General features: G+C 34.8%; 1 protein-coding gene across 4 annotated transcripts in view; it reads right to left on the bottom strand.

Moving 5' to 3' along the window:
* SLC30A9 (solute carrier family 30 member 9) overlaps positions 1 to 18,000 on the bottom strand; it is a 40,722-nt gene that overhangs the window by 4,326 nt on the left and 18,396 nt on the right. For 2 of the 4 annotated variants that reach the window (XM_050896747.1, XM_050896748.1), the window contains exons 9-17: positions 17,498 to 17,600; positions 14,080 to 14,135; positions 12,629 to 12,764; positions 12,178 to 12,217; positions 11,663 to 11,734; positions 11,092 to 11,199; positions 9,641 to 9,806; positions 3,856 to 3,985; positions 1,292 to 1,405 (exon numbers count right to left, since the gene is read on the bottom strand). In XM_050896747.1, the coding sequence (XP_050752704.1) occupies positions 1,292 to 1,405; positions 3,856 to 3,985; positions 9,641 to 9,806; positions 11,092 to 11,199; positions 11,663 to 11,734; positions 12,178 to 12,217; positions 12,629 to 12,764; positions 14,080 to 14,135; positions 17,498 to 17,600 (925 nt within the window). Of the gene's footprint in view, positions 1 to 1,291; positions 1,406 to 3,855; positions 3,986 to 8,799; positions 8,901 to 9,640; positions 9,807 to 11,091; positions 11,200 to 11,662; positions 11,735 to 12,177; positions 12,218 to 12,628; positions 12,765 to 14,079; positions 14,136 to 17,497; positions 17,601 to 18,000 lie in introns of those variants that run through there. The other 2 variants (XR_007766478.1, XM_050896749.1) reach the window with 2 other exon arrangements.

Below are 18,000 nucleotides of genomic sequence, written 5' to 3'. Positions count from 1 at the left end.
GTGGGTTGAGATAAGAACAGTTTAATAACTAAAGTAAAATATAAAATTAACAATAATAAAATATAATAATACTAATACTACTAATAAGAATAGTAATGAAAAGGAATATAACAAAAAAAAAAGGGGGGGTGGGGGGAGGGGAGGAAAAGAAACCCAGTGATGCACAATGCAACTGCTCACCACCCGCTGACCGATGCCAGAGCCGCGATCCGTGCCTCCCGGCCAACTCCCCCCTGTTTATATACCGGAAATTTGGGGATCGAACCCACAACCTTTTTGCGTTATTAGCACCACGCTCTAACCAACTGAGCTAACCACTGGGCATGACGTTCCATGGTATGGAATACCCCTGTGGCTAGTTCAGGTCAGCTGCCCCGGCCATGCTCCCTCCCAGCTTCTTGCACACCTGCTTGCTGGCAGAGCATGGGAAACTGAAAAGTCCTTGGCTTAAGATAAGCACTACTTAGCAACAACTAAAACATCAGAGTGTTATCAACATTATTCTCACACTAAATCCAAAACACAGCACTGTACCAGCTACTAAGAAGAGAGTTAACTCTGTCCCAGACGAAACCAGGACAGCAAGGACAGACATGCTCTTGAGCAGCGTCTCCTGATGACCGGAAAAGGCAGTGATGACAGGACTGTATTCATCTGGCAGTCAGTATACTTACAGTTCTGTATTCATGCCAGAAAAGGTAAGATTAATGGCCACAATATAATTATAAAATTAAAAACGGAAACAATCCTTTGTTGCATCAACCAAAGGACATTTAAATCACAGAATGAAAAAAAAGTAATGATAAGAAAGTTGACAGGCTTATAAAAGAAGTAAACACTGTACTCCTTCGAGAGCAAAAAATGTTGAGTAAAGCCCTCATCACACACTGATATATTTGATACAATGCTAAGTACCAGATTTAAAAAAAAAATAAAAAAATAAAATTGAAATTTGCTTCTTTATAACCAAAACAGAATTCAACAGCCTGTAAATAACCCGACATTCTGAGAATACAGTAACAAGACACAATCAGGTCTCATCTCATGAAAATATTGTTCTACAGTGGTATAAAACTGAACAAAATACATAACAAACAGATAAATGGCAAAGTAAGGGTTTGCTGCTGGTCAGAACTTAGTTAATGATACTATAGCAAGAAAATTTGCATTAGGATTATCCACCTCTTCCCCTCTCCCATATTTACAAACAAAATCCCAAAAAGTAGATGTAGTCATATTGTTTAAAATATATCACAGAATACGCACTCCCTAATAAGCAGCTAAATTTTACCTTTAGGTCCTTCTCAAGTCTGTCTACTTCAGCTCCCAGTGTGTCAATGATATTCTCACCATGCTTAAGCATGAAGGCTTCTAATTCTTCAAGGGTTTTCACTTGTTGAATTTCCTAGGAAGAAATCAAACTTAAGAGGTTGAGATGAGGGAAAGAAAAGAAAGGAATAACACTACAGAGGGTCCTGACATATTTCAAGTGGGGAAAACAAAAAAAAACAAAAAAACAAACACTTTTCAGCTTTTGCCATTTCCTTTCAAAACGTCATCTGTTCTTACATCTCAAAGACACAGAAGAGTAGCATCTGTTCAATGAAAACAGCTGGCTTACTATTACACCTGCACTTGATATAAAACCTTCTTCTATCTTTAATGGATTTCCTCCTTTATGTTCCAAATAAGTTCAGAGAATTTCATTCATTTTCTAGAAGTTTCTGGGGTATCCCTTGCTCACAGCAAGGCAGAGCAGGGTACCCTTGTGTATTCTTTCCTCATTTTCATACATTCTTGCTATTCCATTACACTGCTTACTCTGGGCATCACATTACCAACTCATCTGAAAATCCACAAGGATTACTATGAATGCTGCTGTAAATACAGCTCCTCCATAATATCAAAAAAGTCAAAGATAGTTGATAGGAACTCAGACTAGGAGACCCATAGCATACGAGACTGAAGGAATGAGGTTAAGGAAGACAGGATGCTATGCTCCTCCCCCCAAAAAACCACAGACATCAGAAGCACCAAAGCAGGTATTACAGCATTGTCATGAGCTTTCCTTAGAGGGCTCACACCAAGTTGGCCAGAAGCCATTTGCCCTGTAGTATCTCAGCCATAGTTTAGGCGATACAGCTGCAGTGTGTTTAGGACAAGCAGGTTATTGCTAACAGACAGAGTAATTATTAAATAGCTAATTCTTCTTGTGTATACAACTACAACACAACATCAATTTCTTTCCCCCCGTCCATTACTCTGAAACTGAAGAGGAATAATGTAATTGAGTGAGCTTAAAAGATATTCCAACCACAATAACCTACGACTACGATCGCGGCAAGTCTAACAAGAAAAAGAAACGAGATTAATCTGAATGACAGCATTTCAACAAATATTTCACAACTTTAGAAAGAGTAATGTTGATAGCAATGCTAGTTGAATGAGCCAGTTATCTGAAAAACTATAGATCAAAAGGCAAGCACTGTGTCTGCCCTTGACTTCGGGTGGCTGAGTCCTGCTGAAAGCGGCTATCCTTCAATAATGGTTTTATAGCTGACATGAGGTTTTTACATGAAACTACAATGACCTGTGTAAGTAACAGTTGCCATCCTAGAAACAATCAGGAAGAACTTTCCAACAATACTAGTTGGAAGAACCAGCGGAGGCTGTATGCAATCGCCAAAGGGAACAGTGGTTAAAGAACAAAAGCTAACAAAGCCTTTGAAAAGAAAAGTAGCATACTGAACAGCTGCAACAGTAAAGCAACTGAGACTTGGCAACATAAAACCAAGCAAACCTGCAGTGCCTCAGTTGTACAAAGCTGACAGCACTCTTCCTCTCAAAAATGTATTAAACTGAAATCCAATACATGAACAAATCACTTATTGCATTACATATATATAATATACATACATTCTTATTTTGACATTAAAGGGCAGTACTTTTCAAAAACTGGGACACTGACTAATGGTTTAAAAAATTGCAGTAATTTAAATGTAAACTCAGATAACTTCTAAGTTGTGTTTAACAGACAGACATAAAATGCAAACACCTGACATCTACTTTTCATTTTGAAAGGGTAGCAAAGAAAGAAATCTTGCAGGTACACAAGCAAATGTATATAAGCAAGTTACTGGTGAAAACAGGTAAGCAAGCAAAACATTTTGCCCACTTAGAACTCTCCTTGTAATTTAGATAAATTATTCTTTACTTCATACTTCATAGCTTTGCCATGTAGAATCCAGCTGAAAGCAGTTTTGCTTTTCTATATTGAAGAGAGGGATTAAGAAAAGCTACTCTGAACGACACTAAAATCGGAGACAGACACTTACTTAAGAGTGGTTAATTGTTAAACACTGTCAAAATGCTAAGTCATGTGATGCAAGCAATTCATATTCAAGCCTAGTCTGAATGGCAGGATCTCTAACCGTAACACTGCATCTTCAGCACCCAAGGCAAATGGCTCTGCCAGAACAGATGCTTATTCTCAGGTGACAAGCTTCCCGTTTTAACTGGAGATCTTGTAATTCAATAAAAATTTATTGGAAGAATTATGTTCTCATCAAAATTATTCTGGACAAATCTGTATTTTCTAACAAAAAATTGCACTAAAAAAAATCTGCCTTCCTACCCAGGCCCTACTCAGCCCAGAAGTGGCTCTGTTTCAGCAGCACATAATATGATTCCGTATACAGATATTTAACACACTAACAAAAAGTAAAACATCTGCAGTCCTTCAAAATGAAGTGCAATATATCTCATCTACTTGAAGATCTTGGTTTTAGACATACTTGAAATTGGAAAGTAAGTACGAAATACAGGAAGTTACAAAATAATTTTTTTTAAACATACTTGGAGCAGCTGTTCAATGTCTTGTTTTTCCAGGTAAGAACGAGTAACAACCCGTCCATCAAAGTCTACTTCTGCCTTGAATCTCACTTTGCTCATTCCCATGTCTGTGGCTTTAACATCATGAATTGCTCTGAAACACATAATTTTTAAAGAAAATGTAGAACAACATAAAACAAACAACTAGCTAGTTTGACTTCTGATGTTAACAATATTGCCACAGTAAAACAATCCTGTAATTTTAAAAGGCCCTGCCTTTGGCTAACATATCCTCATTTTGCCACCACACTCTTCCATTAAACACTGATTTATATTTAACCGGTTATGCCACTTCCACAGGTATCAGCTACACCAACACATCTATAAATGGCTCACTGTAATAGAAGACAGATTACAAGAAGCACCACAGATTTAGAACTAGAGTAATAGTATTAAAAAAAAAAAAACACAAAACCCCATCCCACAATAGAAAGTGAGAATTTCCCTATTCCGAGTTAAACTTTTAAGTTCAACTTATTTGCTACTGCACAAAAGTTTTTGGGCATGTACATCTACATGACACTATTTAACAATCTTTAAGTACCCTCAATTCTGAGGTAAGGAACAATAATCTGTTGTCAATTACTGAAAGCACACATTGCAATTATAGAAGTGTCCTTTCCTAGATAACTACAATTTGTAAAGGCATGATCTTTTGGAGAATTTTCTATTCAAATTTAGATTTGATATAAGAAAAATTTATGGATATTGTGTTTGGAACTCATTTTTGATTGTACTGAATTATTGATCATGACTAATCACAATACAGCTGTTTGTAAATGCTGAAAATGTATATTTATTTAAAGGTTCCTAATAGATACTAGAATATGAATGTTGCCATATGTTTATATTTTGGTCCTTCAAAAACTTCTATTTTTCTATAGCACAGTTTTGTTCCAGTTTGTTAGATAAACTCCATGATGTGTGAATTTAGGTAATAAACAAAAAGCCCTCTATTTTTCAGGGATAATAAGATATGAAGCAAACTCAGGACCCAGACATATTGTGGTGCATTTCAACAGTGGAATAAATATAAAATAAAATCATAAAATAAAATAATCTAGCTTTTTTTTCTAATTAGATTAACACAAGCTTAGTTTATTTGTAAAGCCAAGTAGAATTTAAAATTGCCACTGCAGAGTAAGTTTCCACATTTTTCCATCAAGGCCAGAAAAAAAGTGGAGATTAAAATATGGGACATAAATCACAAAAAGTTTAAATTTTTTTAAATTCTTTCTTCTGACATTTCCAAAGCAAAACAAGTATCTGAGATCAACTATAAAATATTCCAAAGACTTTGGTGTTATTAACAGAAAAATGCAATCTTGACAATTTTTAAAATTCTAACACAAAATTTAGATTCAGCAATAAAGCTCACTTGATTGAAAGTACTAAACTTTCTTTCCCCGTTCATTTTACTAAGTTGTGCAATTTCACAGCATCTTTAAATTTAGCATACCCTTTGTCTTAAGCAAATTTACTCTTCCCAACTAGAAATGTTTCTTCTCATCTGAATGTTTATAAATCAGAACTAACTTCACAGGTGGTGCAGGAAGAAAGCAGATGGCATATATTTCGGAAGTAGCCTGCTAGAGTGAACAGCCTACAAAGAATAGGAGGCAGAAATTTAAGATGAACAGTCACAGGAAATGTTTATGGAATATTTCTTGTAATACTCAGGGTGGAGGAGGGGTAAGCACATTAAAAAAGAAATAGAACATGAACTAAATATAGAGACACCAAAAAATACATCTTAGTAAATATTTAAGCAGATTAGAAGAACTATCAGCTTACTGGTAGCAATAAAGAACTTTTGGCTCCAATCAAATTTACACAGCTATTCTGTGGGAAGCTGCCAAACCAAAACAGTATTAACTGGAGTAACCTAACTGGCATCAAACTACCTCCTCACACAAGAGGGTATTTAAGATAACGGACGTGGTTCAATGAGGGTTATTGAAGAGAATTTGAATCCATGTGATTCAAAAAATTTGAAGATATATCAAGTGCCTACCAGAGCTAAGCAATAAGATAACAAGAGATATTTGAGATTCTCATTAAGCAGTAACCTGACAAAATTCAGTGGAATGATGCATATTCTGTAAATGCGAAGGAAAAAAGTCTACCTTACTGCTTATAATCTGTGCAGGAAAGATAAGACAGCGAGTCAGGAGGAGAAAAATCACGAATAATTCAAAAATACAAATGTGTACACTACAACTTAAGCTACAAAGCTTGCTTATGGAAGAAGCTCCTGGATGGTTAGTAGACACCATCAATTCAAACTAGGGAAAAGAGCAAGTTTCACACTAAAGAAAAATTTGTCAGAGGATGTCAAGTTATTGTTTTTGAGCCATCAGTTGTAGTACTTTTTTGTTGTTGTTCCCTCCAAACCAGAATGACAGATTTTCCAGCACAACAGTAGCACAATTACCCAATAGCTGTTACAATGAAGTAAAAATTAAAGATGAAACTGTCACTAAGAATAGTTTATGCCTAGGGATCTGTGATTACATTCCAAAAGAACAGAATCAGGACAGTCTGTACCACATCATATATTTTATTTCACAGTTCTGAAAGCCTAATCTCCTACACTTCAGTTAAGCTGAACACAAGAAAGATTTAGGCACCAAAGGTGTGAATGAGAGTTAAGAATGGAATGTTTGTATAGCAAAAAATAAAATCAAATCATTTTCCAGCTGAGAACAACTCTGACTGAAAGCCCATTCTGGATCACAAATGAAATAAGGGCTACAACTAGAAATTACCAAGCAAAATGAAAAGAAAGGGTAAGTAAATAGCCATGAGCCTAAAAAAGAAATTATAAAGTCCAGCAAACTGATAAGAGAAGCATAAAAAAAGGCATTGTATGTGATACAAACCAACATTTTTAAAGTATAGCAAACCAAAGGATAACCTGGAAACAAGCCTGCTACTAGATGGAAATGGTAAAATTGTTACTGATGATACAGAATAGGCAGAAACATGCAATAATCATTGTCGTCTTGATCTAAAAAAGCAAAACAATATATTAGTACAACAAAGCATTTCACTATTAGTAGCAGAGAGGCATACTGGATATTTAAAAGGAAAAAAATGGTTCTAATTCAGCAGGCTCCATAAGTTGCATTCAAGAGTAAAAAGAACTAAGAATAACTCTGAAGGCCAATTAATTTTTCATCCTGCAATACTGATGAGAATTAAAAAAAAAAAGAGTAGATTAACAATACTGCCAAAATTTAAGAACAGCAAATGAGGCAATCCATTTAACTAAAGACAACTTCACCTGACAACCCAAGGAAAAATAGTGAAAAAGGTGGGGAAAAAAATTATATATTAAGAGCATTAATACTAGTCATTAAGGTTTTAGGGAATGTAGGTCTTGTCAAACAACCCTTAAAAAAAATTAAGAAAAAAAATCAAGATTTAGCTGAGAAAAAGATCAACACCACAGAGATTATTTATTTTAGTAGTACAGCAGTTAGTATTGTCTGATAAATTAAGTACTTTATAATTAGCAGCAGAATATGATGTTCAGACAAGCTACTGCTGGAATAGCAAGTTAAGTGGTGGTGGTGGTGCTGACTGGGGCAGGGGGGAGCGGAAATCAGAGCCTCCGGATCCTTTGGTAAATTTGGATCTAAAATACCTTCTGATGAATACTAAATGATTCCCTAGTATATCCCCTTCATATTTGGCAGAACACATCTGAAAATAAAGATTGCAAACCCTCCCTGAAAGAACAAGGGAGAACTGTTCTGGGAAGCAGCAACTGCAAAAAGGATTGCATTGAGAACTCGGATACAGTTTGATAACTGAAAACCCTGAAAGTTGAAATAAAAAGAGCAAATATTAGTCACAGCTTTAGAAGCAGACCAGTGCTCAGGAGCTTTTTCTTTTACATTTGGTGTCAGCAGGAAACATGTAAGAGCAGGACATACTACTACTACACAACTCCATTTAAGAAAATGGGAGAGTTTCAATGTTCAAGAAAATGCTGAAACTCTTACAAGCCCAAAGCTATGTTGATGAAAATGTACAAGTAGCCTTTGAAGAAATACTTGATGCTAAAAGACTTCCTCATTTCACAGGAAAAAGTTAAAAACAAACCAACCAAAAAACCTAACTAACCAAAGGTTAGAATAAGAAAAAAAAATTAGAGTAGCTTTTTCCCCAAATTATGCCTAGTTACAAGCAAGGGTAATATACGTTTACATCTCAGAGAATTCTGAGATCAAGACCACATACCTTATTAGAAGATGTAAGTTAACCAAGCTCAAGATACTAGGCTCGTTACAAGAAGAACTTGGTCAAAGACAAAATGTGCGCTAAAAGAAATCAAAGCGGATAATGTAATGGATCTAAGAAAGAGATCACTCAAGACAAAGTGCATACAGAACATCCTGCAACCAGTGTTATGAGAAGCACCTAAACGTGTTTCAGCCTCTAACCTTAAGAGAAACACGCGGTTTCTTACCAAGTCTTCACTTTTTTTATTCTTCATGCTTTTTTAAAATTAAGTTACTTCTTGTTTTAAAAAAATGTCTACAGCAAGAAGGAGATGAACTAAGTCTGCTCTGTTGAGAAGTTATAGCCATCTACAAAATGGAATATAATATAACATGGTGCTTGGGATAGGCTGGAATCATAAAATTTCTCCTGAGACAAGCAAAAGCCACCTGTGCACTTTAGAAAAAAGAACTACAGAAGTCATGTACAAATAACCATGTGAACTCACCTACTCTAACACAGAACTGTTGACACATGCTCCACCACTCAGACCAATCCAGGGCCACCACAAATACTTTAACATAGTTTAGTTACTGACACGTGAAAATTCTAAACACAATTCTATTCCAAAATAGGAATCTTGTTTAGCTTCTGGAATGAAGGGCATTTCGTTCAGACCTGTTGCTTGCAACTGAGATGATGCAACACTTAAGTTTCTTTCAAGTATTCTGGTGTTAACTAATGGGCTTGGTTTGTTTCCCTCCAGAGGTCAGTAACGACTACGAATAAAAAAAAAAAAGCACTGAAATATCCCAGCTGATTTACACAGAAATATATTCCTGAATAAAGATTAAGAAGAAAACAAGAACGGTTTTGCTTCTAAATCAACATTAATAGGGTTAATGCTAAAATAGCTCCTTAAAAAGCATTTAAACAAGATTTCAGAATTACGAGCTATAAGTTTATTTCACTACAAATTGCAGATTTCCAAAGAAAAATTAGCATTGAGTTCATTCTGTAAGCATCTAACATGCAGAATCTATTACATCATAATACTACTGCAGTACTTCACTGCCAACTGCTACAGAATTCCAGACACTGAATATTAACAGTAATAGAATTTAAATATTTAAGTGCTAATAAACTATAAAAGCAACATTACAGTACCATTTAAGTGCTTGCATTTCATGCATTTGAAAATAGTTTTAAGTTTGTGATGGCTTTTTCATTAAGTCATTGTCAACTCCTGTAATTAAAGTAACTGTTAGAACATATTTGCAGTTTTATTTCAGCTGTGGAACACCTGAGAGGTACGAGTATTCACTTGTTGAAATTTTTAGCACAGAAATAGAAGTTAGTAATAATTAAGATTCTAAAATCTCAGCACAGAAGAATCCACCCTAAAAATAATCAATCTCACCAGATTTCTCTTATTTAAAGTGCTTGAACTACTTTTTTCAAATGTTATTTTCTTGCTTTTTGTTGTTGTTAGTAGAGACTGAGCTGTAAAGATTCTTACCTTACTACAGGATCACTTTCCAGCAACTCGGTGAGTCGTTGCAGTTGTTCAGGTTGAATGGATCGTCCCAGCAGGGCTTCAGTGTTAGTGTAGATTAGAAATGCTGACACAGTTCCTAACAAAGTTCCAACACCTAGAGACCCCACACTGTCATAATAAGGGTTTCCTAAACAAGACATGTCAAATTAGTTTCACAGAGCATTTCTAAAACATAGCAGATAATTCAGATTTCACACTGAAAAGAGTACATAGTTTTGGAGTTTTTTGGTTTTGCTTCTTGGTGGGATTTTTTTGTTTGTTTTGGTTTTTGGCTTTTTTTTAATGCACTGGCAATTCTTTTCTACTGAGGAACAAGATGAAGCTGTAAGAAAACAAGTTATCTTAAGATAAAGACTCAAGTCCCTCCTGTCCCTCAGCCACTCCTGTCTCCTGCAGGACTAATAAATGAGTAAACTCTTGTCAGCTATTTGGGTTTCTGTGTATAGATTTACCTTTATTAATCTAAAATTATACACACCTAAACAGAGGTAGTAGCACAAAAGTTTGTGTTCTTTTATCAGTAACTCAAAAACTTGCAAGTATTAACCATTTCTGGAATTCAGTACTTATTATATAATGTTTTACAACACATATTCATTCATATTCAGATTTGTAGAAACAGTAATGTGTTTTTAAGTTTATGAAGGAAACTAGAGATGGAATAAAAAACTGACTTCTACATAAAAAATGAAACTTGCAATTAACTTATTAGAAGCCACAAAGAAACAAAATTACCATATTTATTTTTTTAAACAATTGAAAAGCCAAAGCCAATACTTAAAAAGGGACAAATAAATAATCTTCCCTCTTTAGAAAACTTAACTGTGCAGCAAAGACAGACTTTGAATCAGTTGCCATATAGATCATCCTACCTGCGTGAGTTAGGTTTGCCACACTGTTCAGGAGTAGCTGTTGTAATCTGAAGATAACACTAATACCACTACGTATCAAAAGGAAGGAAAGAACTGCTTCCTTAAATCCTCCCCACATGCACATGGAGCTGCACACCACTGGATAAGGAAGCTCAAATTACGTACTCCCACCATGGCACAAAGTGATTTTCATAACTGACTACAATAAATATACCTTTAGTAAAAGATACCCTAGTTTGTATGACAAAATAGCTCAAAAGGAAGTTAGACCCATCTGCATGTAGTGTTTCAAGCTTAACCCCACCAACAGACACATGAAAAAAAACCAAACTTTTTTTTTATTTTAAATATTTTCAACTCAAACTACTAGAAATCAGATCAGAGAACAGTATAAACCTCCAGAAGCTTACACAGCACAAGTATGAGAAAAAGAGCAGAGAGGTATTTAAGTCAACCAATATAAATTAAATGCTCTGTCTTCATATCATGCACAGGAGGAAATTCACATCCTGCTTGCCTCAGTGTGACACAGAATTTTACCTGTTAAAGAAGTCAGACCCATACAGGTAGCAGCTACAGCTACACTCAGAACTGCTGCAGCATCCTCCAGTAACACCACGTTTGTACTAGGATCACGACTCTGCACAACTGCGTATACAACAAAAAAAATTACATTGCTTTGGAAAGCTTAGCTTTACTACATTATGCACAGTATTTAAACTATACTAACACCAGCAACTTAAAAGAAAAATTTCCCTAAGTATATAGGTATAAACCGAATTTTTGCATATGCACACACTACTGAAAGCATTCACAAATACACAGAACAAGCCTTGTGCCAATTATGGAAACTTCTCCAAAATGTTTGAAAAACTTAAAAGGGCATTTATCCTGAAAAATGCAAGTAGTTTACTAAAAGTATCTAAGTAGCGTTACTTAAATCAATGGATTTTCACCTAATTTGTAAAATGTATTTGTTACTAGAATAGAAAACAGATCAATAAAGCAAGGGGAAAGGGAAAACAGAGAAAATTGTTTCTGTCATTATGCAAATACTGGTAAATAGATTGTTTTAAATAACCACATACCTTATTGCTATAAGGACACATACCATATTGATAAAATGACAGACCCTTGGCTCGAGCACTCCTGCGAATTTCATTTATAGCAACAAGAAGGGTAGCTGAAACAACACCAAAGTAGTTGCTGAAAATGGTTAGAGGTGAAAAGACTTGCTTCCATTTTGAAAAGAGAGAACTTTATATCATAGCAACAGATCATCAAGAAAGCTCTGACTATTGATACTTTGAATAATGACAAAGCATAAAGCTACCTTCTTTTCTACATGCATGTCTCCCATACAAATCAGAACAGTTATATTCACTGATAGTTTAATACCAAAAAGGCATTCTACATGTACTTTCCAAATGATGTGTTCAACTACTTATTATATAGACAGATAAAAAAAAATTTTCCACTTTTTTGTTTGTTTGTTTACAACACAAGTATTTGCAAGAGCTCAAAACTTTACTGTGTAAGCAAGGACCAATTATTACTGTAATTACTCACATTGTACTCTTAGAGATTACGAATACTTAAATAGAAATATTTCTTGAAACTGCATACCTCCTTCAGATACCAATGACCCTGCTAAAATGCAGTATGCCTGTATGAAAAAAAAGTCTCAATTATTATGTTATATGCATATTTGCACAGATCTCTTCACCATAGACTATCCAAACGCAGCATTCCAGAACCTCATTACCCACTGTGCCATGTAGCTGCCCCTAAACAGAAGGCAACCAACAACATTTGAATTATGCAATATATTGCAAAACAGGAAAGGAGGACCTCTTGGGAGGTGTGAAGGGAAGATGCAGGGTTTGAAGAACAGCTCATTTTGCTATAATCAGCTATAGTTTAACATGATTTTTTTCTTAAAACACATTCTCATTAAGGATGGTTTGAGTTAATCGTGTTGGGATTCAAACTGACTCAGGAAGTGAATTTCAGGCTGTGCCATTACTTTTTATTAAGTCACCCGTGTTAGATACAATATCAGACAAGATTAGCTTACCCAGAGAAGAGATTCTATAGGATGAGGGTGGAGTAAACCTATGATCCCATGGTACCAAGAAAGTCCTGCACCCATCATGAAAATGCCCACTCCACTAATCAGGGAGACAATATAGCGCATGTTTGTGAAACCATACCTAGATGAAAACAAAGAAAGTGACTTAGGAAAATAAAATTCTGTATCTCTGCAAACATATCTACAAGGTTTTTTTCATTAATTTTTATGTGTCTTAAATTGCCATCATATGACTGAACATCTATTTAAGACAAAGCTGCTAAATCCAACCTAATCCAAGGAAAAAAAAAAAAAACACCTGGAAAAGGGTATCTAGTACATGCAAGGATATGAAGCATAAATATTTTTCTAATTTGTTTTTAAACAAGCTATTTACGTAGCTGTATTAGCTCTTGTACAGAGACTGAGGATTTTACTACTGTAAAAAAAACCAACCAACACTCATGTCACTTTTACATTTTATTGAAATGCTACTTCTAAATGAAAACTCTAGCCTTATAGGCAGCCAGTCTACATATTTTATAATGCTAATTTAAAGGGAATAAAATTTGTGACATCTTTAAGTAGTTCAGCTAACTGCAGACATTCAACACTTGCAGTTTTTAAGAGCAGTGGGAAGAGCTAAAGCAATATTAGAAGTGTACCTTACATTTCTTTAGCAACATTTAAAAACCAATAGTACAAAAGACTGTATTGAGGAAGAAGGGAAAAAAGTGAGAGGGGAAGGAGATACAATGAATGTTTAGACAAATTTAAGATTAAAATATTTTTCAAATTTGCCTGATGCTCTTAATGAAGAAAATCTTAACTAGTTCTGTAAATTAGACGTATTTTGAACTACTGCTTACAGTACGAATGACTTGCCCAAACGTGTGAAGAGTAAAGAAGGTCAACACCAAGAAAATATCATGGAGAGTATAGCTTCTAACTTTCATGAAGCTGTAAGAACTTACCAATAATATACCTATTACTCAGATAAAAACAAAGAGTAGTTTAAGTCAAACACATCTCCTTATGATACAAGTAGCTGCCTTGCAGAAAAGCACTTTGTTGAAAATAGGAAGAGGACAGTATTTTATTTTTTAAAAATCTTGTCATTCACATGAACAGTGTTTAAAAACAAAGTAAGTCTATCCATTGGAAGAGGTAGAAGAGCCCAGAATAACTTAAAGAAATAACGTCAATTAAAATAATACACATCAAAAAGCATACCACACAAAAAATCATGAAATAACACGCATCAAACCACTGAACCTACAACTCCTGCAGTTCAGAAGAAATCCCTTTTCTTATTTTATCTATTGTAAAATTAGAAACAATGCATTTCAGAAATGATGTGAAACGGCAGATTAAAAAGAACAAGGTGATGCACAAACAAGAACTGATCTTACTCCTATATATAATTACCAAAATCATTATTTACTCAAAAAGCTTACGGATGACTAGGGTCAGGCGTCCTTGCAGACTGACTGATGCCCAAAGCTAGCAATGCCTATTTAGGACAAAAGGAAAAAATCTTTGTTAAAAAAATATAAATAAATAAATAAAATTTAGAAACATTCTATATCAACCGAACTTGAAAGATAAAGGCAGATGCAATTTGCTGATCTGCACATATGCTTTGTTACTGATATTTTATTAGCACTGGAATATAATCCTCAAAATCTGTCATCTAAATCTACCGCCCCCAAAAAATTGTTAATTCGACATATATATATATAAAAATATATAAAAACATATATATAAAATATGTAGACAATTATATAGCGTGTATGTATATATATATATGGTTACTGTTAATTATAATTTTAGAATTGCGACTGAAAATTAACATTATGTGCAATCACAAGTGTTGTTGCTCTGCTTCAATGGAACAAAGTTGTTCAGGGAACAAAGCTATTTAAATAAATCCCTCTTGAGAAATTATACAGAGACTATGGTGATGGCATACTACATTTAAAGCAATAATTTTACACTGCAGCTTCTTTCAGTAGTGAACTTCGTATTCTCCAAACTAAAGAAAAAAATTATTTTGAAGAAAGAAATAAAAACCTCTTGCTATCTAAGTGGTCTATTTGGGATATATTTAATTAGGCATGTATTAAACTACTGATGCAGTAAGTTATAAATCTAGACCTCAATTTTGCAAAGCACGTGCTTTGTTTTAGGACTATGAATTACTGAAACATAATAACAAGTATTAAAATTTAGACACTTTAGTCTTCACAGCAGCAACCTGCTTTGAGGCAGCAAGGTTTCTTCTGTGTTTTTCCCAAAACCACATATTCAAATATTTGAGCAAAACCTCCCTGCTTTTCCAGTGGAACATTTAACTTTCACGTTTAAAAACCAGAATAGATCTACCACTTCTATGTGGAAGAGAATACCACTATCAAACTTGGTTCACCTATAAACTGACACACTTGGCCAAATGAAAATCACACACTTTAAGGCTGCCTCCTGTCTTCGCTTTACAGCTGGAACAGCTGAAACGTTGTGTAAAACCATTTACAGAAAAATAGCAAACAAAATGTGAGTCCTCAACTCAGTCTTTCTGGACAGAGAAGCATGCTAGGTTCAACTGAAGCAAAAAGGTAGCCAAAATTATGTTAAAATGCTTTTTAAGATATTAAGTCTGCTCTAAGGTTCCATACATTCCTCAAATTTGGAGCAGCACAAGACTGTTGCATTTTATGAGTCGCAAGCTATCCAAGGACTCCTCTTGCTTGAGCTGCAGGAGGATTTCAGCCACTCATCTTTAAGCACTTTTTTTGTTTCCAAAGCCTCGCTGTATCAAAAACTGCAACAAGAAAGTTTCTTTGCACACTGGCAGAAGGGAAAATTTCAAGGTCTCATAATGTATGCCTCAAGCATACTAAAGAAAATAGCGGAGAAAACAACATTAATTTTGTCCCTGCACACCAATATTATGTGCCCAGCTCTGAGTCTGCCACACCACCTATCAAAGTAAATGCGCCAGGTATGTGGCTAGTTGTGCTGCAAGAGGCGGCTAAGGCAGCCTAGGAATAGAAAAAGAAACTGAGATGCTCAAATTCTCATCATTATTCTACCAAGGGATGACTAAGCAACAAAGTCTGTCATGCTATTACAATAACTGACAGGAAAAGTATTGCAAGTTAACATTTAACCAAAATAAGAAAGAGGTATACTTTGTACATCATCTTAGTTTCAAGTCCCACTTATGATCCATGAAGTAGCCGAGTATAGTTCTGCTTACCACAACTCCTCTCTTTCAACTCATTTCTAAAAAAACTTCAGAATCTACATTCTGACTTGTCTCATTCTTACATTAACACAAGTTCTAAAAGACCCAATTTTAATTTTTTTATTATCTGGACAGGCACTCAGTAATACTTTAAGATGACTGATACACCATTCTTGTCCGGGAAGGGCAGGGAGCAAGGCAAAGAGGAATAAGCATGTAACCTAAATTACTGAGATTTTGTTCTGACACCACTTCCTAAAGATAAGGCTGATCACATTATGCATATGCATTGTGACAAACAAAATTAAGCCTGTCCTGGGACTTATTTCCTAATGTTTGTATATTTGACTAAAATTATAACCCGTTTAATCTTTTTTGGTGCACTTTCATCTTGATAGTTATAGAGAAAATAAATTGCAACTGAAGTACAGAACAATCAATTATATAAAATAATAAAACAATAGTTTAGAAAAGAAGAACAGAAATAATCGGGGCAGGTGGTTTGAAATAATGTAGATGTATTACAAATAGCATTATATTAGCAGAAATACCAGTCCAAACACCACTCAAATAGATTTTATTTATAATTACAGGTGACTCTAGATTCCTTCTGCATTTAAGGCTTCTAGACTAGGTCAGTTATTTTACTGTTAGCTTATAAACCCTCCGTCAAATTACTGGCATCAATATTAAAAAAAAAAAAAAAAAAAAGAGCAGCTAGATAAACCTGTAGAAAGCACTAGTTGAAACCACTAGGTTTTGCAAGTAAATTTACAGCAGAGTAACAACAGCTTTGCACTCAGATTGGCAAACAGCAGAAAGAGCTCTGGGCTTAGCAATATTTCTGAAGTAATGTGAATTTCTGACAAAATACGCCTTCATCTGCCTATAGTTTGATAAAAACTGCATAGAAAAATAACGTTACTTTGTAAGCGAGATTCACTTTTGTCTCTGGGAAGCTAAAAAATATACACGTATACTATACACACACAGAAAAGAGCACATCTTCCTCCCACTGCATGCACACAGAGCTTGTCACACTCTGGGCAGGCTTTGTAATCTGAATGATTGAAACCAGAAATTATTTAATAATGAAGTAAAACACAAAAACTCTCCCAAATGAAACTGTTTATTTAAAAAATACCTTTAGGACTGTTTGGCCTCAAAATTATTTAAATGGTCATTAGATTAAGTACTAGCTTTTTTCCTCCTAGAATATATTACTATTAATTCTAGGAAGCATGTAAATCATACAAAACAGTACAAAAATGATCACAGGTATTGAACAGGAAGAGCACTGTAAATACACACCACAGCAGAATCCGCGAGTCATTTTCAGTAAGAGTTGTGGCTAATAAACTTGGAATTTCTACGCTTCTCTAAAATGCCGATGTTATCTATGAGCAAAGTTTGTAAAGAAAAAGTATTTTGCCATGTGCTCTAGACCTCCTAAATAAAATACTGTTTTCATTTCTCTGGTGCTTACTATTTAGACAGTATAGGCAAACTAAGGAACACTAGTCGATTGAATTATTGCTTTCAAGTGTAATACAACTACTATAAGTATGTCTTCATTCCTGAAAAATTATTACAAGTGCTAACTTAAGCAGAATGGAAAAAATACTCACCTGATTACATGTGTCTGCTAAAGAATGTATGGCTTCTGAAAACATACTTGCAGAACCCGTGTAAACCCAAGCAAGTAGCTTAAAGAAAAAATTCAACCCATTTCTGAAAACAAAGAGAAGAAATAAGCTAAAGAACAACCGAATATTTGGTCTTTAATATTTTCAGCAAAACCACAAGTGCTGTATAATCATGCATTACCTGCCAGCAAGTGGTGAAACCAAATATCAGTTTAATCATTAGAGACCTGTACAGGCAGATAAGGCATACAGATTTTCTGCATGGTTACTGTTAAAAAGCCCTCTGAGCTAACCTTGATATGTAAAGATGTACAATTTATTTTTCAAAAATTGTTAACTTCTAAGCAGTCCTGAGTAAGTTACGCTTCCTGAAAACTACCACCACATTCACTACTCAGAACAACTAATTGCCTACCAGTGGGAGAACACAAGCCTTAACAATTTCCTTTTCTCTTTCTTCAATCCTTTGCCTCCTATACATCCCC

This window comes from Gymnogyps californianus, chromosome 4 (genome assembly GCF_018139145.2).
Source record: "Gymnogyps californianus isolate 813 chromosome 4, ASM1813914v2, whole genome shotgun sequence".
Classification (NCBI taxonomy): Eukaryota; Metazoa; Chordata; class Aves; order Accipitriformes; family Cathartidae; genus Gymnogyps; species Gymnogyps californianus.
Note: the sequence above shows the minus strand (reverse complement) of the source record. Positions and strands in the feature narration are given on the sequence as shown.